The 24,431-nt window shown below is 46.8% G+C and overlaps 3 protein-coding genes across 5 annotated transcripts in view; 2 read left to right on the forward strand and 1 right to left on the reverse strand.

Annotated features, from left to right (window-relative positions):
- Nucleotides 1-3,419, forward strand: part of LOC142023014 (ras GTPase-activating protein 4-like) — a 62,128-nt gene extending 58,709 nt beyond the window's left edge. Inside the window, exons 20-21 of the mRNA XM_075013514.1 lie at nucleotides 367-425; nucleotides 727-3,419. Coding sequence (XP_074869615.1) covers nucleotides 367-425; nucleotides 727-863 — 196 coding nt within the window. The 3' untranslated portion in view covers nucleotides 864-3,419. The remainder of the gene's footprint in view (nucleotides 1-366; nucleotides 426-726) is intronic.
- A 423-nt stretch (nucleotides 3,420-3,842) lies between these two features.
- Nucleotides 3,843-10,832, forward strand: POLR2J (RNA polymerase II subunit J). 2 transcript variants are annotated; one of them, XM_075014030.1, is made up of 4 exons: nucleotides 3,843-3,947; nucleotides 6,906-6,995; nucleotides 9,578-9,752; nucleotides 10,695-10,832. In XM_075014030.1, exons 1-4 carry the CDS (start codon nucleotides 3,895-3,897, stop codon nucleotides 10,728-10,730), a joined length of 354 nt encoding a protein of 117 aa, XP_074870131.1. In that variant the 5' UTR covers nucleotides 3,843-3,894; the 3' UTR covers nucleotides 10,731-10,832. The 2 variants fall into 2 exon arrangements, with proteins under 2 accessions (XP_074870131.1, XP_074870129.1); XM_075014028.1 differs by lacking the exon at nucleotides 10,695-10,832 and having other exon boundaries at nucleotides 9,578-10,688.
- LRWD1 (leucine rich repeats and WD repeat domain containing 1) overlaps nucleotides 10,750-24,431 on the reverse strand; it is a 34,833-nt gene continuing 21,151 nt past the window's right edge. Inside the window, exons 8-15 of one of the 2 annotated variants that reach the window (XM_075014024.1) lie at nucleotides 23,913-24,022; nucleotides 19,058-19,265; nucleotides 17,791-17,863; nucleotides 17,558-17,698; nucleotides 15,669-15,766; nucleotides 14,058-14,222; nucleotides 13,077-13,201; nucleotides 10,750-11,537 (exon numbers count right to left, since the gene is read on the reverse strand). In XM_075014024.1, the coding sequence (XP_074870125.1) occupies nucleotides 11,397-11,537; nucleotides 13,077-13,201; nucleotides 14,058-14,222; nucleotides 15,669-15,766; nucleotides 17,558-17,698; nucleotides 17,791-17,863; nucleotides 19,058-19,265; nucleotides 23,913-24,022 (1,061 nt within the window). In that variant the 3' untranslated portion in view covers nucleotides 10,750-11,396. The remainder of the gene's footprint in view (nucleotides 11,538-13,076; nucleotides 13,202-14,057; nucleotides 14,223-15,668; nucleotides 15,767-17,557; nucleotides 17,699-17,790; nucleotides 17,864-19,057; nucleotides 19,266-23,912; nucleotides 24,023-24,431) is intronic. The other variant, XM_075014023.1, reaches the window with a different exon arrangement.

Here is a 24,431-nt window from a genome sequence, read left to right on the forward strand (position 1 = left end):
ATCTGTGTGTGCCCTGTGACCTCCACCTTGTGTCTCCTTGAATGTCCTTTTCTGAGCATCCAGTGGAGCTCCATGATAAAGTGTAGGTGAGTGCAGGGAAAGACATGAGAAGCTCGGATGGGTGCTCAAAGGTCCTTAGAAGAAGCCACCATATGTCCAGGGTTAGCCGAGGGGAGCAGCTACACAGAGCTTAATTTTGCAAGGTCCTGACCATCGCATGAGAAGCTGATGGTCTTAAACTCCTATCAGTAACGTTGTGTAGAATTGTGCCTTCTGGCCTCATGGCTTTGAATATAGGCGGGAGGGCTAACTGGTTAATTGCAGATTGCATCTAAAACCCCATTGTTTTACTTTGCTCTTTTTTAGGGAAAAGTACCTGGAACTGTTGGAAAAAAATGAAAGTGCTCTTCTGAGCCCAAGTGGAGGTACTGCTTTAATGATGATGGTTATTGATTATTAATTGTTCCCAAGTGTCCCTCACTATCACCTGGCCATGTGCTGAGATAGAGTAATACATCTGATACCCAACACTCTCCTCCCTTCTCCCAAACAATGCCATATTACATTTCCAGCCACTCCTTGCTACCATCCTTTGCTCCTGGGGCAGGCTTGAATTTCAGGGTGGTGCTGTCTGCTGTGGAGATCCTTGGAGGCTGGTAGTGTCAGCTGTTGTGCAAGCACCAATCCAGTCAGGGTAATTTTCTCTGCTTCCCCCCCATTCCATAGATCCCCAAGCCATGGATGGACCAATGAGGCTGTTCCAGGTGCTGCAGGACCTCAAAGACGCCCATCACACAGCCCTCTTCAACTCAGGCACCCTAGGGGATCGGGACAAAAACTGCCTCCTGGAGCTGCAGACGTGACTCCCTGAGTGAGCCCCTTTGTGGGGCCAATCCAGCAGCCTCTCGCTGAGCTTACTCAGTCCTGCTATGTCCATAAGCACTGCCAATACTTTACATTGTTAAAGACAGTACTGTCTTTGCAATGGGAACTCCCTCGACACTGTGCTCTCACCATTGCCTTGCTGCTCTAAAAGGCTTGCCAGGGACTTGTGCTAGCTTAGCATGTCTCCACTAGCGTGCGACTTGTCAGTAGCCCTCTCATGCTCTCACTAGTTCCAAGAGTGGGGTGGTTGACCTAGGCCCTATCCAGAAGGTAGAACCAGCTGTTTTGTCAAGCCTGATGTGATGACAAATGGTAGTTCCTCCAAGCAGTCTGACAGCTGAGCTGCTTCACTCGGGGTTTAAGTCAGCAGGGCCAAAATGACTCTGTGGAGCACTGAAGCCAGAAGTAACACACACAAGCCATGTCTACACGTGCACGCTACTTCGAAGTAGCGGCACTAACTTCGAAATAGTGCCCGTCATGGCTACACGTGTTGAGCGCTATTTCGATGTTAACATCGATGTTAGGCGGCGAGACGTTGAAGCCGCTAACCCGATGAGGGGATGGGAATAGTGCCCTACTTCGATGTTCAAGGTCGAAGTAGGGACCGTGTAGTCGTTGCGCGTCCCACAACTTCGAAATAGCGGGGTCCGCCATGACGGCCATCAGCTGAGGGGTTGAGAGACGCTCTCTCTCCAGCCCCTGCGGGGCTCTATGGTCACCGTGTGCAGCAGCCCTTAGCCCAGGGCTTCTGGCTGCTGCTGGGGATCCATACTGCATGCACAGGGTCTGCAACCAGTTGTCGGCTCTGTGGATCTTGTGTTGTTTAGTGCAACTGTGTCTGGGAGGGGCCCTTTAAGGGAGCGGCTTGCTGTTGAGTCCACCCTGTGACCCTGTCTGCAGCTGTGCCTGGCACCCTTATTTCGATGTGTGCTACTTTGGCGTGTAGATGTTCCCTCGCAGCGCCTATTTCGATGTGGTGCTGCGCAATGTCGATGTTGAACATCGACGTTGCCAGCCCTGGAGGACGTGTAGACGTTATTCATCGAAATAGCCTATTTTGATGTCGCCACATCGAAATAGGCTACTTCGATGTAGGTTTCACGTGTAGACGTAGCCAGACTGATGCATCCACAGAAGAGGAGGGGAAATCTGTTAGACTAGGCGACTGGGAGTCAGGTGACCTGCCTGGATTCCACTTGCTCTTCTGCCCCTGCCTGGTAGTGTGAGTTGGTGCAAGTCATTTGACCCTGTTGTGGCCTCAGCTACCCAATCTCTGAAATAGAGGCGATTGAGGGATCCCTTCCTTTGTAAAAACACTGAGATCATCTGATGAAAGGATCAATAGAAGTGCGTAGTATTGATTAACTGGAGATGTTGGCTGGTGCCAGGAATTTATAACCAATGCCACTGAGCTCCACCTCCATCTGTGTCATAGGATTGTAGCTGAGGTAAAAGAATGCAGGTATCACTTATGGTGTCTGTGTGGACAAGCGGTGAGTCAGCATCTCCATGCCCAAGGCATGGGATATTGTGTGAGCTTACTGCCAGCTGCTCCATGACCTTTGTTCACATTGAGGAAGAAGAGCTGGAGAAGTGATTCGTTAGTGCAGGTCACTATGAGCCAGGACTCCTGGGTTTGGTTCCCACCTCTCCTGACCCTGGGTAAATTGCTACAGAGCTTCATTTTTAGAAGCACTGGCATCCCCCTGCAGGAGTTAATGAGAGGGGAGAGCCTCAGCACTGCTAACAATCAGGGCCTTGATGTCTATCTGTTTATTCTATTGGAAAGTGCAGATAAAACTAGGTTTTGGTACAATCCCCCTGGTAAAGTCGCTGAAGGCAGATTTTTTCCCCTCCTATGGCTGTTTCTCAGGGGTCTCACAAAGCTTAGCTACCTGGCAAGTGTTTCTTAATCCCAGGAAACATAAACTGTCTGTATACATGTTCCTGCCTAATAAGTGCTTTCAGATCTCTGGCAAAAGGTGCTATAGAAATTCATGATCGCCACTGCTGCCTGACCCCCATTTCAGTTCCAGCTGAACTGATGCTGAGACAATTGAGCGGGGGTCTGGCTACTGTCCTGCAGTAGCTGTAGCACTGCTTATAAACAGTCTGGTTCATGGCCCTTTGGGGGTCAGAGCAGCATGCCTGCTGGATCACACGCAGCCTCCATTGAACCCTACAGCTAACAATGCCCCAGGTTAAAGCTGTTATTCTGTGCAATATTATAATTTAGCACAGCAGGTGGAGAAACAATTCAGAAGCATGGTGGAAGAGCCCAGTTATCATCCAGTTGCCATTGAAACTGGGTCCTTGTGGCAAATAATAAAGTGCATTGGCAGGAGGGGGTGGCAGCAGCATGGCTAGTGTGTTCACTACAGAAGGAGCTTATCCCTCCTCACCTAAGGAAGTAGACTCCAGAGGAGCCCTGTGTCAGAGGGAGTACCCATGGCCTACGCCTGCTGCGTGCTGTACAGAAGCAAGGCCAGAGACATATCTGTTGATTGAAATGCACAATAAACACATCTTTTACCATCCCCGAGGCCCCGTGTTTGCTTCGCAGCCGCCCTTGGAAATGCCAGTGGCCCTGCCGCATTGAGTTGTGCGGGCGGGGAGCTGGACCCCTTCACTGAATGGAATGCAAGCTGATGCGCAGAGCCACGCGGGGCCCAGCTTGCCGTGGGCTGCCAGGTGCGCGGGGTCACGGGGAGTGGGGTGTGAAGATGCTGCCAGGGGCGTTGCCATTGGCGACCGGCGATGAAGATGTTGCTGAGGGTGTTGCCATGGGCGACCGGGGCTGACGATGTCGTCGGGGGCGTTGCCAGTGGCGGCCGGGCGGGGGCGGGGGCGCTGCTGTTGCTGGTGGCGCGGTCGGAGAGGGACTGCTCTAGAGCCGAGCACCAATAGCGACGTCTCTCCCACCCTGAGGTGCCCCGGAAGCGGAAGCCTGCGGGCACTGGGACTACCGGAAGCGGAAGCTGAGCTCGGCGCCCTAAGCGCCGCAGGATGAACGCGCCGCCGGCCTTCGAGTCCTTCCTGCTCTTTGAGGGGGAGAAGAAGTGAGTGAGAGGGGCCGGGCCGGGCCGGGCCGCCGCCCCGATCCGGGCCCTTCCCGCCGCCGGGACTAGGGGGGTCTGGCCCCTGTTCGCCCCCCCCCCTCCTTGTTGGCCCCCGCCCCTTCCTGCCGCTCGTCGGTAACTCCGCGCGGGACCTGCTCCTCCGCCCGTTTCATCCGTCCCCGGGCCTGGCCGCTGCTCGCCCCCTCGTTGTCCCACGGGAGTTGCTGGCCCCGTCAGCGCTGCGGGCTGAACCCCTTCAGCCCCCAGTGCAGCGCCCGGCTGGGTCTGCGCCTGCGCCTGCGCCTGCTGGCTGCTCCCAGGGGCTCCCCAGCCAGCTGGGCCCGCGGCGGGAGGCGCAAGCAGCAGTCGGCTCGGCTCGGCTCGGCTCTCCGCGGCAGTGAGAAATCCTCCGCAGCCGTAAGAGAGTTGCGCCCTGGGGGAGACCGGGAGGGGAGCTGAGGGACACCCGCCACAGAGGGTTTTTCAGACCCAGATAGGCAAGCGCTGTGCCTGTCTCATGGGCTTGGAAGGAGCGTCGAGAGGTGATCGAGTCCAGTCTCCTGCCCTCGCAGCAGCACCTGTCACCTTCCTGGCAGGCTGTTGTTTTAAATCTGTTTGCCCCAGATCCCTAAATGGTCCCCTCAACGACTGAGCTCACAATCCCGGGCTTAGCAGGCCAATGCTCAAACCACTGAGCTGTCAGGGTTGGCCTTGGGTTACCAAGTCTTGCTTCACTGCAGGAAATGGAGTGAAGTGGGATTTTTCTCAGTTTGTTTCTTTATCAGGTCCCTTCAACAAGTTATAGAAATGTTACTGCAGCCATGTGGCAGTGGCTACACTCAGGCCTTTAACCAGTGGGTTGCGGGGCTGGGCCTTGGGCACAGGCATAGCTTGACTTCCGCTTTGCAGAGCAGGGCTGGGTGAGGTTGGGTCAGTGCTGTGTGATGGGCTGAGGACGGAGCACTACCTCTGCTCACAAGCTCACCTCATCAAGTCACTCAGCCTGTCTTGATTGGGGTCAAAACCAAAGGTAACTGAAAGCCCAGAAAAGCTCAGAAAGTTTGAAAACTGCTCCCAGCGTAGGCAGGAGATAGCTAGGAACTGTGTGCAATGTAGGGGAAATGTAAAGAGGAGATGTGTGGGGGGAGCTCAGAGTGCATGGGGAAGGGTAGCTTGGGGCTGTCTACTTGGATGGCCCCCTGTAGTCACTGCACACCCAGGCTTCTGCTGTCCCCAGGGCATGTGTCTCCATCTGGGTGGCTGTTAGCCAGGATGGGTAAGGAATGGTGTCCCTATCCTCTGTTTGTCCGAAGCTGGGGATGGAGAGCAGGAGAGAGAGAATTACCTGTTTAGTCAACTCCCTCTGGGGCACCTAGTATTGGCCACTGTCAGCAGACAGGATACTAGGCTAGATGGACCTTTGGTCTGACCCAATATAGCCATTCTTATGAGATTGGGAGCAAAGGAGCAGCCACAGCTCTAGGCACCACCAGCAACAGGAAACGGGACAGTGTTTGCAGCTCCATGGCACCAGACAGAGCAGCAGCCACCCCACAGAGTCTGGCTCTGGTTTCCTGCCTCCAGAATGGACGGGGCTAGAGGAGGAGGTACCTGGGCATATAGCTATGCTTCTCTGGTCACCACACTGCTGTTCGCGCGTGTGTGTGTGTATGCGTGTGTGTGTGTGGAGAGAGAAAGAGAGAGAATGCCCCCTCTTTGGGCAGGGGCATGAAGGTTTGAGGCCTGCAGACCCCAGCTTGAGACCCACTATATTAAACTACCTCTTCAGCTTCCTTCCAGCCCTGCATCCCCATTATTGTAAAATCTCCCTAATTGTCAGAGGGACTTCAAATCAGGTGGCTGACCATAAGTACATCTCCATTTTAGAGATGGTGTCAACTGCGACAGTAGGTATGCACAATCCTAGGACGTGCAGTCCAAAGCAGCTGGGTCCCAGTCAGACCTTTTAATTTCTAGCTCTTGCTCTATTCTGCTTTAACATTTGGTATATATGGCAGTGTTCCCTGCAAGGTGTATACATTTGTGGCCACTCAAGAGAGAATCAGATGTCACCTAGCTGACTAACAGATCACCTGTATCTAGATTTTTTTTCTGCTGGTGGTGCACATTTACATATGCCTTAGTGCACATAAAAATGATTCCTCAAAGGGCTGGAAAAATTAAAGGGAATGTTGCATATGACTGTTGTGTTAGCTGCTGTTATCTAAGCAAAAGAACAATCAGTAAGACACAGTGTCTCAATTATACATTGTTGCATTTTGCATTTTTACCTATTCTGCATAACCAATCAAAATTATGAGTTAAGGGAGAAACTTTCAGAAATACAAATTGATTAAAGACAGAAGAAAAATTGACTAGCTAAATCCTCTAAAAACAATGTGAATTGTTAAAGACAGCATCTAGTGAACAGACAATTTGGCAAAGTATAAAATGTTTGTGGGTTTACACTTCATCATAAAGTGACAAGGTATAATTTTTAAAATGGTGGTACTCTGAGGCTGATAAATTATGCTATAATTTACCCACAAAGTTTTTTAAATTATATCTGTGTAGAGTAATTTTTGGTGCATTAAGAAGACTTTTTTTGCCAGTAACGTTACATGGATACAGCTGTGTGGGAAGCAGTTGTTCTGATAGTAATTCCTAAAGAAGGAAACTGTTCTTTTAAAGCCTTTAGTTTTCGTACATCACTATTGTGCTGTGTTACAGGGATTACATGATTACCTAATGCTATAGGGATTACATGATTTATTTTCTGCTGATGAATCAGTGAATTGTTACGATACAGTATTGACTTTGTGACTGTTTATCCAAAACAGGTACAAAAGTAGCTGGTGTGAATCTAAAGAAGACAATTGTGTGAAAGCATAGAATGGCTTGGTTTGATTTTTTTTTAAAGATATCATTTGATATAATACATATTTTTCTGTTACTCAGGATCACAATTAATAAGGATACAAAAGTACCAAATGCCTGTTTGTTTACAATCAACAAGGAAGACCACACACTTGGAAATATTATCAAATCGTAAGTAAAGCCAATTCCTGCAGCAGAGTGACAGGAGTAGAGTGATTGTGCAATAGATTACATTTAGCTGGGGCGGGGGGTGATTGCCACGGTGCCAGAGCCAGCCCAGTGACTCTAACCAAACACCAGATAACTACCCTGCAGTCCATTTCAGGAGCATGTTTGGGGGATGTCTGCAGGCCTGTCTGTGGTAGTTACAAGTATGAAATTATGTTAAACCCATTTCTTGTTGTGACCTTTTGTGTAGAGCTTTGAGCTAGGGGTGCCGTTCCTTTGCTTGTGTGTTGTAATGTGAGTATAAATCGTAGTATGGCTGCAAGTGGCAGCAGCACAGCTGAGCTGTGCCAAGTACCTCATACCTCACCCCTCTTCCCTTGGTTTCAGGCAGGGTTTTACCTCTGTCGTTATGAGAGGTGCCCTGGCTGTATGCATGAACATGGGAATCAAACCTCTAGTGCAGTGATGGGTAACCATGAATCATGAGTGGCCCTCCTTCACCTCAGTGGGCTGCAGCAGCTCAGGGTCCCCCAGGGTTCCACTTGCAGCCCTCCTGCTCCCCCCATGTGTGTCTCACACACCAGAGTGCCACGCTTACCTGCGCCCACCTCCTCCCTCCCAGCAGTTTTGGAGTGCCACGAATCATCTGATTGGTGCTCCATCTCCACGTCTCTCCCTCCCAGCACTGGAAAAGCTGTAAGTAGCTGATTTGCAGCGCTCGGACTAGGGGGCAAGGGAGGTAGGGGTGGAGCACAAATCAGGTGATTTGTGGTAGAGAGGAGTAGGAAGCGCAGGGCCCTGGTGAACAAGAGGCATGTGGAGATGAGGTGCATCCAGGGGTCCATGGGCCACAGGTGGTGTGCAGGGGGCCACAGGTTGCCTATCAGTGCTCTGGAGTGTAGTGCAAGCCTATTGCCTGTTCACTTCGGGATAAGGTTAGTTCTTTGTCACATGGTAAAGTGTCTTCTGCAAGTCAGATGCAGCATATCCTTGGGGTGTTTTTAGTGTGTGGGTTTCTTGCTAGGATTACCTGGTTATACCTCATCATTTCCCTATTATTGCAGGGGCCTGGGCACTCATACACCTCAGTTCCTCCTGTTTTCCGATTGTGGCACATCATAGTCCAGTCTTCTGAGGGCTATAATACATTGGGCTCATTCGGTTGTTGGTATTGGTGCAGGTGCTGGATGGTGGTGATGTGTGATATACAGGAATTCAGAGTAGATGATCCGGGGATCCATTCTGGCCCTAAAACATAACTCATGTGGGAGGGCAAAAATGCCCAGTCACTTTCAGTATGCTGTGACTCCAGCAAAGCGAGGAAGTGTTAATTAACAGTAGGAAATGGAAGCCTCTCCATGGCTGTACCAGGTTGACTTCACATTGTTGGATGTGGCAGGAGCTGGAGATGTGGTATATCTTGTGACCTCAGAACGGCAGCATGTGGCCTCCAGTGGTAGGAGCAAATACTGCTGCCTTTAAACTGGGGCTCTTTGCATCAGATTAGTGACCTGCTGCTTACAAACAGGAAGGAACTAGTAGGAGAAGTAGATGTGGGAGGCAACCTGTCTTGCACTTGGGACAGAAAAATCCCAAGCATTGTTACAGGCTAGGGACCGAATGGCTAAGTAGTAGGGCAGCAGAAAAGGGCCTGGGGATTAAAATGGGTAAGAGGCTGGATATGAGTCAACAGTGTGCTCTTGTAGCCAAGAAGGCTAACGTCATATTGAGGTGCATTTCCAGCACATTTAGAGATGTTCCTAGAGAAGTGTATTTGGCACTGATGAGGCCACAGCTGCAGTATTGTGTCCAGCTCTGGGCCTCACAGTATAGAAAGGATGTGGATGCATTGGAGACGGTCCAGCGGAGGGCAACCAAAATGATTAGGGGGCTGGAGCATATGACCTACAAGGAGCAGCTGAGGGATCTGTGCTTATTTAGTTTGCAGAAGAGAAGAGTGAGGGTCAATTTGATAACACCCTTCAAATTCCTGAAGTGGGTTCTAAAGGGGATGGAGAGAGGCTGTTCTCAGTAGCGACAGATGGCAGAACAAGGAAAAATAGTCTCAAGTTACAGAGTGAGAGGTGTAGGTTGGATATTAGGAAAAACTTGCACTAGGAGGGTGGTGAAGCACTGGAATGCGTTACCTAAAGAGGTGGTGGAATCTCCATCCCTAGAGGATTTTAAATCCCAGCTTGACAAAGTCCTGGGTGAGACGATTTAGTTGGGTTGGTCCTATGTTGGGCAAGGGGCTAGACTTGATGACCTCCTGACATGTTGACATCACCGACATCTTGACAAGAGCCATTATGAGACTGTAAGCGTATGTATACCATGTTTGCGATGAGATTGAGTTCTGTGTTGTGTTTACATGAGAAATTTAGTATTTTACTGATGACTCAAAGAAAATCCAATTTAAATAATTTTTTATCATCAATTTTTATTAATCCTGGATTGGTAATGACCTGTTAGAAAGGTGTATGGTAGACCCAGCTTCATATGTTAGGATCTTACAGAAACTTTCCTGCTATGCTGTTTGTCGTCTGTCTTATATCAACTGAAAGCTTTCCCCCTTCCTATTTCAGGCAATTACTGAAAGACCCTCAGGTGTTGTTCGCAGGATATAAGGTCCCACATCCTCTGGAACATAAAATCATCATTCGAGTTCAGACCACTCCTGATTACAGCCCCCAGGAAGCTTTCACCAATGCTATCACGGACTTGATCAGTGAACTCTCCCTTCTGGAGGAGAGATTCAGGGTAAGCTTGTTAAACTGCAGTGTCAGTAATGAGGGGCTCCCTTCCACAGAGAAATGTTACTGAAACTGTAACCTGGTTTAACAATGACAGTTAACCTTACAGCTGTTGCTGTCATATGAAAAACGTAACTATGCTCAGCCAAATTCAATTCAGAATTACCCACAGGATACTTTTGCACACTACTTGATTTTGTTCAGTTTCTCGCTCTCCATTTCTGTTTAAGTGTCTAGCATTTGCTTTCTCTCCCTTTACACAAGCATACTTGCTGTGACTGTGAAAGCCTGTTGCCTGGAACAGCTTACTGGAAAAATTCTGCCTTTCAGAGCTTTTTTTTTTTAATGCCAAAAGCTCTTTAATTTGGTGTATACTTTCACGTATGTGTCATTCTGTAATTACTCTGTTCCTTGTTGTGCAGTGTCTGTTTAACCTCTAAAATGACTTGAGATGCTTTTGGTCTGAAAAACATTTCAGAACAAAGGCCTATTGAGTTTCATATGTTCCCGTTTGCTAGTTCCTTAACTGAGTCATATCCTTGATTTACCATTAGTTACTGAGATTATCTTATCTCAAAGAATAAAGCAGTTGACACAAGAAATTTTGTGAAAGTTGTTCTCGTCATATAAAAAGAGTAATTAGTAAACTTTGAGGAAAATTTATAAATATGCATTTTCCCTCAGAGTGTAACCTGTTTTCCACCAGATATCAGCAGGAGCATATACTTCTGATAATGATTTAAACTATTTCATTTCTTTGTATAAGAACCTTATGATTAAATATTTTTTAAACCATCTCTTTAATCTCAATTGTAGTTTCTGTAGTGATGACTGTTCAGCTGCTTTGCTCAAATTAATGGTCTTCAAACCCTATTTTGAGAAAAATAAATGAGATCACTTTGATACAGAATTCCTTTAAAACAGGTTATCTATTTCTTTTGTATTACAGGTTGCGATCAAAGATAAACAAGAAGGAATTGAATAGAAACATGAAGCTTAGAGTGGACTATTTTTTTTTAACCTAGATTGTGCTATACAGCGGATGTGACTACTTAGTTGAACAATTTCTTTAAGGATTAGTTCAGCCTTTTTCAGTAAGAATTTCTGTTTCTAGTAAGTATCCCTACATTTACTTATTTTTAGTTACTTTGCTCAGAGAAAGTAGCATGTTGATAAGTTATTTGCAGATAGGCTGGGAAGGTCAGATGAAAAGTCTTGTATCATTAAACTTTTTGTCTTTTGGAGCATGCTAAAGTGGCTGTTGTTTTCATCATGTAGTATTGGACATAGCAAATAATCTTGTTTGAGAAGCACTGCTACCGAGCTGTGATAGCTAATATTCTTTCCCCACTGATGACTGTCCATCCTAGATAATAAGGTAGCATTTCCTCCCATGCCCAGAAGTCCTCTATTCACTGCCAAATTAACAGGTATTACATTTTATTAAGTATCATATTTCTATAAAACAAATACACAAATTGTGAGAACTCAAAGTAAAAGAATTTGGGTCTTATCGATGACAGGATGTGTGACAAATCCCTTTGCATGATAAGGGCTGGTTTAGAAAACTTCACGGTTACTCTTAGAAACAATCACCAATACTTCACTATTTCAAAACATCACGGGAATTAATTTTTCCATAAAGAACAAGCTATGTTTTCTTCCATATAGCTGCTATATTTACGCCAGTTAAAGCAACAAGGTAAGTGAAAGTTGGGTCTGTCACCACGTTGTTTATTAAGACTTCAGTCAGCAGCTCCCCATTTGCACGAAGCTCTGGCCACTCCAGAATCTAGCAAAAAAACAGATTTAGTTCAGCAAAAGCTTATCCTAAATAAGTCGTGGGTTGGGTTTACCACTCTTTAGAAAGAAAAGGTACAGGGAATCAATCAGGAAAGTACATGTCGCCACTGGGGGAGAGGAGGGCATAAAATAGACTGACCATCTGAAAAGGGTTGGACTGAGGAGTCAAACATTCTGTATTAATTCCACTGTCCTGTAGGTAGGGTTGCAGAGTAGCTATTGGCTACCAGAATGCAATCGTCTGGAAGAGTCATCTACGGATACAGCCCTGCAAATCTACGGCTATTCACTTTACATCCAAGACTTGTTTTCGTGGATGCAGATTCGAATTTTATATTTGGAATCCTACAGATCGGCTTTATAGGTGTGGTTATCTGCATTGACAGACACCAATTATGTATCCGCACAGAGCTCTACCTACAGAAAGTACATACTAGCGAGTAAGAGCTGATATACTCCCAACAACTACGTGCTATTATGTAGGACAGTAGACTCATCATACAGGATTATTAGGTGATGTAAGATAAGGTAAACTGCTGTTCATCCACAGATTTTTGAAGTGAAAAGAACAATCAGATTACTTTCCAAGTTAATTAGAAAGTTGTCTGTGCACTTAGAATCTCCTCTTATTTGACAGCTTTAGTCTTAGATACATATTGTCTTAACCCTAAGTTAATGAAGAGAGAAAGTAGGTATTGAGAATTTAAGACCCGTTGACACAGGTAATGGGGAGAGCTCTGTGAAAAAGCAAGATCAACTATAAATGTGTAGTAGCAGGACTAAGCATGTTTGTTCGTGGCAGGTGAGAAGCCAGGAAGTAGGAAGAGTTAAAAATGCTCTCTCCAACGGCACCAAGAGCTTGGTGCGTTCTGGTCAATTTTGTGGTTGTAGGATTTTTAAAATGGAAAATGTCATGCATGACTTCAGCTATTTAAAGCTGAAATGTTACAGTAACGTAAGGGAGTGGACCTGAAAAGGAATTGCAGGCATGGGAGGAAAGTGGTACTGCTACCCTTACTTCTGTAGGCACCAGCTGTGGCTGCTGCCCAGGAGCCCAGCTCTGAAGGCAGAGCCAAAATCAGCAGAAGTATGTCATAGTATTGTATTGCCACTCTTACTTCTGCGCGGCTGCCTACAGAGCTGGGCCCTCTGTGAGCAACTGCTGCTCTCTGGCTGCCCAACTCTTGCAGACAGCAGCACAGAAATAATGGGAAGGGTATAACAAACCTTACTTCTGTTCTGGTGTGATGCTGCCTTCTGAGCTGGGTGCCTGGCCAACAGCCACTGTCCTCTGGCCACCCAATTTGAAAGGCAGCACAGAATGGTGATCACACCACATGCATTTCGGGTCAGGACCCCCCAGTTTGAGAAACGCTGGCTGTCTCCCCCCTCTCTCCCCAGGACATCTAGGTGGTACAGAGTAAATGTGCACACACCACCAGATTCCACAGTTCATGACACATTTTTCATAGCCTGAATGTGGTTGGGCATTAGTCAGTCAATACAAAGCCCAGGGGCCAGGCCTTACCTGTGTGGGAGCTATTCTCTTGTCTGAGCACTTTCCCTTGGAGGTCCTCCAGGCTGCAGAGCGCTTGCTGAGATTGTACATCCACACGCTTCCCTTTTCATCACCACAGAATACGTACTCTGCTGCTGCAAGAGCAAAGGGAGAAGCAGGGAGGGTTGAGATCTCTGCCACTCATTAATCTGGTAACCCCGGCTCTTCCTCTGGTGGCAGCCATAGCTTAAGAAGGAGAGACAAAGCCCAGTGTAACAAATGTCATCTTCTTAGCTAGTATCCCATCCTTAAATGCTGCAGTGGTTTGTAAACCAGCCTTACAAAATTCAAGGTCCAAGTACTGTTATGAGCTACTCCAATGGCATTTGTCTTAGCACAGTAAGGATTAGGGGCTCAATGTTCTTAGGACCATTTTGCAAGGCTGAAATAAAGTAGGTTTAACACGGGTCCAAGCCTGGAAACTACTAGTACAGTTTCTATTACTGGTCTTGCACTGCTAGTGTCCCCATTGTGATGCGCTTCCTGCAAAGACAGCTCCGAGATTTGTATTTTGTTACGAGACCTTCCTTTTAAAGGCAGTGGGTGGGCAGCACAGATGATTGACATTTGTCACCACAAGGAGTAGTTCTACTACCCATTTTAAATGCAGCACAAATTCTAACCTGCTTACACTGAACATATGGGCATTGCTTAAAGCTCATCCTTCACTTCAAAGTCCTTTACAGATGTTCATCAACTTACGTTCCCACCGGCCATCCTGGGTAGGTATTAACATTTTACGGATGCAGCGTCAGAATAGGCTGGGCACAGAATCTAGGCCTCTCACGCCAACCACAGAATTAAAATCCTTACCCTGCCTGAGGAAGCAAGTGCGTAAAGCAGAAATGGCAAGGTCCATTTCACTATCTTATTAAAAGTCTTTCCCCAGAACTAGCTTCTTGCAGCCAGAAATGCAGCCGTCTCCCGTGTTAGCTGCAAAAGAGTGCTTACCTGGACAGGTGCTGAGGGTAAGGTAGGGTAGGTCTGTTGTGGACCATTCCAGTTCAGCTAGAATAACCGCAGGTAGTGCCTTCTGAGACTGTCTCTTCTCCCGTGCTTCCAAAGACTGGCTCCAGCTCCATAAGTATATTGAGCCTGACTTAGAACTCTTAGAAACTGGGGGTGGGAGAGAAAAAAACCAGCATACTGGGAGCGAACATCCTTCTAAAATATTCAGGCAGGTTTATTTCAAACTAATACTGGGGCCAGTATGGGGTTTCTCACAATAACATGCTCCCCTTGAAAGAAGCAGCATAGTTGTATGTGTGGTGAATTGAGGGACCTTTCAAGCCACCCTGGTCTTAAGCAGACTGCTAGTGACTTAAGAGAAGTAAAGACACTTGATTTCCCACCTCAGGATGCAGGAGCTAGTGTCTTAGCCAATATAAAAGCTGGAGCTAGGGGGCCTGGGAAGTTGGTGTGCACTTTTGCTATTCAGTGTAGCATGAGCACACACACAGGGAGTTAGTGCCATCTGCTTTCAATAGCTACACTGGGAAAGGCTCCTCCTATCAGGAGTGTCACATTGTCACTGTGTAGCTCCAGTCCCACAGCTGCCCCAACCCAAATATAAAACCTGCTAAAGTATCCACTGCCTCAGATGGGCTAGTACAAAATTAAAGCTGTTCCAGTCTGCCTGAGAACAGGGGAGCACAACCTAGCTCAGGGATTCCCAGCATAGGGGTTGGGACCCAAACATTGGTCAAGATTAGATTTCTTAAGGGTTCCTAGGGGCTCAGAGCTGCATGTGGCTCTTAAAGGTGCTATTTGCAGCTCCTTAATGTGTCCACATCCAGCAGCTCTATCAATAGAGAGGCAATTATGCATTACAGAAACAGCTTCTCCACCTTTAATATTCATAGCCATTCCAGGCAAGCTACTTAAAAGACACTTGCCATAAGTAATTCCTCCCTGCGCCCCCTGCTTCTATGTAGCTGAGCTGTCAGTTTTCATTTTTTGTTTGTATCTCCCCTCCAGCCTCTGAATGGGACCCTCCCAGCTCCACCAGCCTGACTGTGACTTCTCCGGGCTCTGAGTGTGCCCTATGACCCCTGTGTGACCCCCCAGCCCCTGAGTGTGATCCCAACCCCCCCAGCCCTGGGGTGTGACCTCCCCTGCCACTGAGTGTGACTCTCCCAGCCCTTCCAGCCCCTGAGTGTGACTCCTCCCAGCCTCTGAGTGAGGGGTTTAAGCTGGGGGAGGGGAGTGGTTTGGGGTTGAGGGTCTTTCCCCTACTGCAACTCAGATCAACTATAATAATAAACTACAATAAACACTTATTTTATTATTAATGTATTTTCCATTTTTTGATAAAATAACTTCTATGATTATATAAACATGAGACGTGCAATTTTATAGTCTTGCCTCAGGCACAAAGTTAGCTGGTTACGGCACTGCTCCCCCCCTGGCCATTTTTTAACTACCTTGGGTCACCAAAAGTCTTCCTGAATTGGCAAAATGGGTCCCTGTCTGGAAAAGGTTGGGAACCGCTGACCTAGACTGAGTGCAGGAAGTAACTGCCTTTATGGTAATCTGCCCCCAACTCTCAACGTTCATGTTTACCCACAACATCCTTGTTCAGAAAAGCCAATCCATCTACACGGTGGGAAGATGTCTCTTCTCCCTCCTCGTTGGGAAACTGGAACGCCACTTCAAAAGGCCTGAAAAAAAAATCAAGAAATTAAAGAATGGTCCGCTACTGAGTGACCAGAACAGCTCCAACCACCACAGGCCCCATTAAACAAAAAGCACGGTCACAGAATTTAGTCATGGAATCAGCATGTTGTCTAGCCTTTCTCAGTGCCTAGTTAGGATCATGCCCAAATGCTATCTCATTTTAGCTGGGCCAAAAAACAGGCCTCTGGTTATAATGTGAGACTCAGAGCCTGACACTCCGAGGAAAGAAGAGAGGTAAATCCCCCCAAATGAGCAGCTGAACCAACTGATTGTGTACTGTATTATTGTATAGGAATAGAGAGGGTGCTGTGTTAGGCTGTACTCCAACAAAACAAAACCACAGCAGTGTAGCACTTTAAAGACTAATGAAATAATTTACTCTGTGATGAGCTTTCGTGGCACAGACTTGATGAAGTGGGTCTGTCCCACGACAGCTCATCACCAAATAAATAATTTTGTTAGAGTTTGAAGTGTTACACTTCTGTGGTTTTGTATTATTGTACTGTAACAGTCTATCAAGTAAAGTCTTCTATGAAAACCTGTCATGTTCTGAACTTGCTGGTCCCTGAGATGGGTATGCACCTGCACTACAGTTTCGACTCTTATTTCCCAGCAGGGAGAGGCAGCTCCTAAACTAGGTTATTTCAAGAAATTGACTCCAACCCATTGTCCAGTCAGGAAGAGACAAACGGTGGATCCTTAGCAGTAATGGAAAAACCATCCACGCACTCCAGCGCTCACGTGGGGAGTTACACAATGAAAAATAAATATGAATCAGCCTGGACCAAGGAAAAAAGGGAGAGGCAAGGGAGATGGAGTGTTTTAAAAGCAAACTTGGGTTTGAGGGGTATTTTAAAAATCTGGAAACAGGCAAATTGTCTCGGCAAAAACCTGTGCAACGTGCATTCCCCTAGAAGAGGGGACTTCACCCTGCAGCGCCAGAGCCACAGGTGGCTCTTTAAGGATGTCTTTGTGGCTCCCAACAATACACTTGCAAAGTAAATCAAAAATCCCTCGTGATTATTTTCAATATTTTGGTGAACACGTAAAAGCCAAAATTGAACAACTCATATCTAAATAGCAAATGATGGGTGATCTCAAAATGTTGGATAATGCCTCCTTTAATATGTGCAGTGCATTCTGGGATATATGTGCACTGTTCTTGAACTAGGGGTTACAAAAAGTATGGGCTGAGGTTATTTGTTAAGGGATGTCTCGTGTTCCCATGCATTACGGCTCTTGCATTAATGAGGTTTTAACAGAATTTGAAAAAAATGGCTCGTCTTGCTCTCGTGGTTGCCAATCCCTGCCCTCGAGCCATAGGGTGCTGGAGGAACTTGTATTTAGCCCAGGCAGCTCTCTGTTGTGCCAGGAAGGTGGGTGCAAACTGAATTAATAACTGGGGACCGGTTTCATGCTTTGGGGATGACAAACTAGAGAGGAGCAGGTTGAGTGTCTCGGAGTTAAGAACCCAGGGAGGACAGGCTGGGGAAGACTCCATGCTGAAAGGGCTGTTCGTGTAACCCTCCAAGGACCAATGAGCCTGGTGACAGCCAGGTGGAACAGTGCTGAAGGCAGGTGACTGGTGTCAGGGATCTGACCATCATACATGCTCAATAGCTACTCTCTGTATCTCCTGCTGGGGTCCCTACTCATGTAAGAACTGGGGAATTATATCCAAATCTGACGGACTTTTCCTTATCAAACCCCGAAAAGTCCTCAGAACACTTGTGGTTGTGGAAAGTGAATGTGGGTCCCAGGCACATGGTTCCTACCTGCTCTTCTGTGGCTTGTCCAGTCTGATATCCCAAGCAAAGCAACCTTCCTCACAACCAGCCAGCAGAAACTGATCTGGGCAGGATGGGACCAGGGCAATCCGTAATGGAATAGAGGCAACTTCCAGGGCCATCAGTTGGCTGGCAGAGAAAACAGACACTTAGTTCAACCTTCTGTAGCAGTTGCTTCTCAGGCATGTTTACCGGAGAGCATCTTGTTTCTGAATGGTTACCTTGCTTTGAAGTTGTAGTCAGAATCCGGAACCCCGATATCCCAGAGAGCAATTCTTTTGTCATAAGACGCAGCTGTGGGGACAAGAAAAGTAGCAGGCAGTTACAGAGCATTATTTGCCAACCCTATGTCCTACCTAAAAAGTCCACCCCACATGATACTGGATGGCTGTGTAATTTGGCAGCCAGAACCACAGCACTAGTCAGCTGGGCTTTGAGCCCACTAATGAAGCACCGAAACCATTGAAAACAAGGGGTCTGAAATATTTTTAAACTCTGAAAAGAAAAATCTTATCATGTGGGAGTTTCCTGCTGGAAATGCAGGCCAGGTTGCTAGCTGTGGGGCAGTGCACGCTTCCCCTGAGACCCAATCGGTCTTCTCAAGTGAGCACTTTGAAAGATGAAAGGGACGTGTGTTCTCCATGGTTCATCCCGTCTTTGACCTCTAAGAAGGCCAATAAGAGCATTAATTAGTACCACTTCCAGCCAGCATTGTTATGGGCATTTGTCTCAATGGACTGCAGTCTACCAATGATGCTCACATAACTTTCATTACACCACCTCCCACTGTGCATGTAAGGCAGCAAGTATAATAGAATTTAAAATCTGCTTTGGCACTAAGAGCTAAAGGTACTTTGCCAATAGCTTATCCAGAAAAGAAATCAGTGACAAATCAAATAACCACCCTCAACCTTCCACTACCTGACCGTCAGCCAGGGCTTCAAGGAACAATGTTACCCGCTGCAAAAACGCTACACCTGGTTGGTTAATGCTAGCTACTCACTGTGCCCCAAACCATGCGCCCTCTGCCAAGACAAAACCCTGCTCTGGCCCCGAATAAGGTAACGTGTAAGAGTAAGTAAAATCAGAGGTCGCAAATTTGTTCAGCAAGAAAAGGCACAAACTGTCATGGACGTGAAAGAAATCACACTGGGTAAGCTCTCTCATTTCACCTGGGCACTGAGGCACAACATCAAAACCTCAAGCTGCAGCAGTGTCACCTTCTTTGCACCTTAGCATGGAATGGTTGTGTGGTTGCTGTGCAAGCTGCTGTGGACCTCTGTGGTCAAAAGCCTGAGCTGCAACCACTTGAGCACACAGCTAAGGCCCTGTAGCCACTCGCCTGGCACCAAAGGGGGGCTTACACTACGTGCTCCAAGGGCAGGTCACAACACTCCTCCACGCGTCCATTCCACCAGGACCTGCTGTGGTGACCACAAAGTGCCTCCTAATTTGGAAGCAAGGCCTGATGCACAACTGGAGACTTACTAAAGAGATGAGTCTCGCAGGTTGGGCTGAAGCAGGCTGTAGCAATGGGCTTTTTGTGAGCCTTGATCTCGCCGTAGCAAAAATCAGCTGAGATATGGATCAGCTTTACAATTCCTCTTCTTCCAGCTGCGGCCAGGATATTATGTTTTTTTTTCCGCCCATCGTTAGTGACCATCGTCAGAGTTGTCCATGCGACAGTGAAGAACTCCTAGGACAGAGAGGTAAGAGGCTGTGAAACGTAACATAGGCGGATGGCTCTGAAAACAGAGTTTAGAGAGCAAGCTAGAGTAATGCTGTAATTTGCCATAACATACATTTTCAAACAGGGGCCATACACATCAGCTCAAACAAAGGGAAGAAACACAGATAGTACAAAGCGGACAGGGACCTTTCCAAGCTATGAAGCAGGGTAGAGTGATTTAACTCTCCAAGAAAAAAAAATTATTGATGGAAATCGAGTCTCCCACTGACACAAATGTCTTAAACAACGATGCAAAGCGGATCACTAAAAATGAGTTAATTTACCACTCAGTACAGCACAGTGCAAACTCCAAGATCGCCTACACTGTGTATTTTATTAGCTAATATTAATTTAGGACCTAATAAATATCTGTGTCCAGCTGCAGCTGCAGCAACATTACATTAGGAATGATAGACACTAAATCACCTATGCAAGCACAATACCACTTATATGTTATTAAACTAAATACTACATTTACATTTCATGTTTGCAGTTACACCAGTCTCCTGCATTGCCGGCTGGCCTTTTCTTTTTCCAAAGCTTACTGATTCTAACAGGCTTATCCTTGGAAATCTTACCATACATAACAGTTCTCATCTCCCCGCCCCCCTGCCACTGGCATTTGGAGTCAGAGACTGACTGGAAAATATGAGTGTTCCAGGTTCCCCCCCGCTCCCACCTCCCAGTCAATTCCTTAGCTTTGCGTGAGTACTACCAAATGGTGAAACTATTTGCTCTGTGCCTGCAGAGGCAGCTGTGGCTGTGACAAATTGGCTTAGCAAATAAAGGAAAGCTGTTTCCAGGTGTCTGGCTAGTGATTCCCAGCAGTTCAGGGAATGATGCTGCTCAATGCATCAATAAAGTACTGAGTATATGGTTTCTGCCCCCCCCCCGCCTTGAAGTTAATGAAAGTAACACCTGAGGCGTGGTTCTGCGATGCCTATGCTGTGGTAGCACCATCATTATCATCAGGAGCGAGGCAGCTACCTTTATAGCTGCAATTCAGAATGGTCACAAGAAAATGAGGCGGCACCTTTATTACCTGACCGTTAACATTCTGGTGCGGGATGGCTTTCATCAATGGCACTCGACACACCTTCCAAATTTCGACAACAGGGCAGCGCAGTGGCAATGGCTCCAAAGCTTGTTTAAGGCTTTGGATAAGAGGGTTCAGTATACTCATCATACTCCTCCTCAAGCCCATGTTAGACACCTTGGCTGAGCCATGTCCATCTAGTACAGTTTTTGTCACAAAACTTTATGAGCATGGGCCTAGGCTTAATAAATGGCTCCTGCCCTCGTCAGTAACGCAAAATGGTTGTTCTGGAAGTGTTTCATGGCATGCACCAGTTTCTTTTATTCCCTGAGAAGATGCAAGTAACTTTTTGGCTAAGAGATGCATTGAATGGGCACTGCAGCCATATGTTGTTAAGGCGCATATGGTCGTTTCTTGTTTAAGGAGCGTTTCATCTTTGCCACATATGCAGCATTGTCTGTGATAAAACTGCGCATATGACAGGTGACCTTTGGTTCTCAGTTTGTTACAGCTTTCACGGCCAGCCACGTCTTTTAAATACTTGGGTATGTGGGCATGTCCTGCTTTAGCTATTCTTTCTGAAAATATGCCTCCCATCTTCTGTTGTCATAGGGGCCCATATTTATAGTGTTCCACCCTTCAAGGCTTAAACTGGCAAGTTTCCCATTAGTATTTCTTGCACAGTGTGAGTTTCTGTTCATACATTGCATCTCGCAACCGTCCACCAATGTCTCCTCTACCAGGTGGAATGTAGTCTGGTCATAAGACCTCACCCATGTTAATGAAGGCTGTTCATTAATAATGTAAGAAGGAGAATTTGTGGCACAAATAAACTGAGCAATCTTTTCATCTCTGGTATCTTGTTGGTCCTTACTACAAACCGCTCCATGATGGTGGTTTTACTGAATGATTGTGTGGTACTGATACGCTGTTGTCTGAAATAATGTTTAGGTGCTGCTAAAACTACTGATGGAACGCTGAAGTGGATAAAGTGACACAGAGATTGCCCAGCTTATGCTTAAATGGGATCCTGAAACAAAATTTTAAAATTATTTTTGAATCGTTGTTCTTCTCATTGCATCTCTTGCTATTATTCAGTTGATGATTTACATATTTCCCCCGCAAGGGTGCAGATATGACTTTAAGTTATCAAAAAAGCCAAGTCTGACTGTACTTAAAATGCACTTAATTTTGGAGTAAGCCCCATTGAACTTGCTGGCACCTCTGTCTTTTGAGAAAGCAAGTACAGCACAGCATTCCCTCTGGAAAGCTGAGTTATGTGCAAATAAAATAAGGCATACACTTATGGCATCATTGTTGTGGTCTGTAGCCATGACGTTCCAAAATAAGCAGCAGCATTATGTAATAGCAAATAAGAAAATGACACTCGGTGGCAACTGGCAACTCTAGATTTCTCTTACTGCAGTTTTCTGTAAACTTGGGTACTAGATTCTAAAACTAGTTTAATTAAACAAGCTATAAGGCTTAGCTAAGCTAACCTCTTTCCTAGCCACGTCCAACACAGCAAACAGCTTGGGAATTTACTTGTTAAACGACACCTATCCTAAAAGGCTTAAAGACAGTCTTAAAGAATGATGCATTGCAAAGGGAATTATTTAAGTTTCTAACCACATGATCCACAGTGTTCTTCAGATGCATACACATCGTTTTCTCCCAATAAGCAGTTTTCCTTATGATGGTTCATACTTTTAACTAAGCCCCAACTCCTCCTCTTGCACTGTTACAACTGACACGCTTTCCTTTTTTACCCAAGGAACAAATTCTTCAAATTAGTCCCAGACAGGGTCGCTGTTACACCCAGAAGCCATGGCAGCTTTTCTATGGCAAAAGTGTGGGGAATATAGGAAGTTCTGTATGTGCTGAATGTCTTCCTTTTGTCTTTCCAGTGCACTCCACTGTTTCTTTCTCTGTAGCATCCGTCTTTTCCTATATATTTGGCTTGCTGTCTTTAAGACAATGTCTTAACTCACTCCTTTACTGTGCTTGGCCCAGATCCACCGCCACGTAAGCACAGAATTAAAAACAATCCTAGCTGGCCTGTGTCTTTCTTTGTACATTCCTTTAATGTGCTGAGAAACAGAAATTGAAAGCTCAGAACTTTAAGGACCAAGAGCTGGTATTTAGGCTGGACAGCATATAGGCATTCATTCAATGTTGTGAGGCTGTAAGTACAGATGTTGGATGTTTGTGATGAGATTTAATTGTAACTGTTATTTTTAAATGAGAAATTTAGTATTTTATTGATTTTAAAAAATCTTACTCTGATTTAAATAAAAAAAATGATTTAAAAAAAAGTCAATGTTTATGCACCCTCCTGGAGCAGTTTTAGCAGTCAACAAGCGGGGTAGCCAAGTTTTTAGCCCATATATTATTTTCAGGATTGACAACTGACATTTGCCACCTCTACCCATCATTTCAAGGCCCATCCACCCTTGGAGCAATTGTTTCAGGCAGGTTTTGTAACACAGTTATAGTCCTTTACTCCACAAGGAATGCTGCACCAAGTCATTTAAAAAATCAGCGCACAGTATTTTAAAACTCTGCGAAGTCCTGCAAATTTTATTGTCAGTAAATACATGTGGCTCCAGCCTGGTAATGGAGAGCACAGGCCAATGGCTGCACCGAGCTGGGAGACCACCCTGAGACCCCCCCATCTCCACTGGTACAGGGACTCACCACTGAGGCTGTGCCTGGCTCTGATGGATGGGTCTGCCCCAGAAACACTCCAGGTCCTTGCCAGTCTGCACCAGGTGCACCCCTGTGAGCAATCCAGTGCACCAGGTGGAGGGGGGCTTAGTGTGGGGTGGGAAATCTGGGTGGCTCACTGGAGGATCTGGATGCACAGGGTCTTGTGAGGATCTGAGTCCAAGGCCATGGGACTGCAGCTGATCCAGGTGAAGGTGGTTGGGGACCAGCAGGGGATCTGGGTGCAGGGGGCTTGCGGAGCTGGAGGTCCAGGTGCAGCTGCTTGGGGATCAGTGAGGTCTGGGTGTGGAGGCCTCATTACTGAGGTCTGGGTGTAGGGGATAGGGCTTGTCAGGGTGAGGATTCAATTGGCCTGCTGAACAGAGAAGCCCCAGGTGCTGTCATGCGGGGTGACACATGCCAGGCTCCCACTCCCTGACCCCGCAACTCTCCTTTTCTTTTCCATCCCCATCCCCACAACCCCTCCTCCATGACCTCTGCCAAACGTCCCCCCACTCCCCCTTAAGCAGCCCCAGCTTGAACTTGCACATAACGAGAGAACAACAGGCGCTAGGATCCAGCGGTGACATTCAGTTGCAGACACTCTTCAGCTGGCCAGACCTGTGCTTCCAGAAATGGGGGTGGGAGGCGGGGTATAGTGGCAGGTAATCCTGTCTGCTCGCCCCTCCCCCTCCCCGCTGTCTGTGGGGTGGGTAATGGCATTCCCAAAAGCTCTGCCCAGGGTCAATTCCTCATACAGCTTCCCTACTGTTTCCTACAGGGGAGCCCATGAATTTGCAGAGGCGCCATGTTTAGCAGGCACACAGGAATGCACCAGCCCCCAGAAATAGTCAGTGTACTCATGCCCCTACCTCCGCAGCCACTTTGTACTTTTTCAGCACTATTCCAGTCTCGCAGTCAATCAGACAGACAGCCTCCCCGCCACACGTGGCCATGGTTCTGGAGGTGCTCATCACAGGGTCTGAAAGGTGGAAAGAAAACCAAGGTCTGGTCGTTCAACTGCTGCTTATTGTACTAGTCATAATTATCTCTCTGTTACCTTACGGCGCCCCCCTCCCCCCCCCCCGGTCTGTGCAGCAAGGAAACTATTCCATGGGCTGGCATCTTTAGAAGTTCATTGGACAGGAAACCGACGCATGCAAACTCCCAGAGAATACTGAGCTATTTCATAGTCAGATTGTAAACAGGCAGCAGTAGAAACTACTGGCTGAAAGTGGAGTGAGCTAACATGTGAGTCAGTTGGGCACCATGCCCCCCCCCGCCCCCAGACCACTAGTCATTCTGTGAAGCCTGCCAACCCATAGTAAGATGGGTGAACTAAAGTGCCTTGTATTAAAGGAGGATCTTGATACAACAGGCATCACAAAAAC

The sequence above is a fragment of the Carettochelys insculpta genome, chromosome 19 (assembly GCF_033958435.1).
Source record: "Carettochelys insculpta isolate YL-2023 chromosome 19, ASM3395843v1, whole genome shotgun sequence".
Taxonomy (NCBI): Eukaryota; Metazoa; Chordata; order Testudines; family Carettochelyidae; genus Carettochelys; species Carettochelys insculpta.

Bases quoted from the DNA above. Each gene is read 5' to 3' on its own strand.
- POLR2J (XM_075014028.1), top strand. From the start codon at position 3,895: ATGAACGCGCCGCCGGCCTTCGAGTCCTTCCTGCTCTTTGAGGGGGAG. The intron at 3,948-6,905 runs GTGAGTGAGAGG...TCTGTTACTCAG, and splicing joins CTCTTTGAGGGGGAGAAGAA to GATCACAATTAATAAGGATA. The intron at 6,996-9,577 runs GTAAGTAAAGCC...TTCCTATTTCAG, and splicing joins CTTGGAAATATTATCAAATC to GCAATTACTGAAAGACCCTC.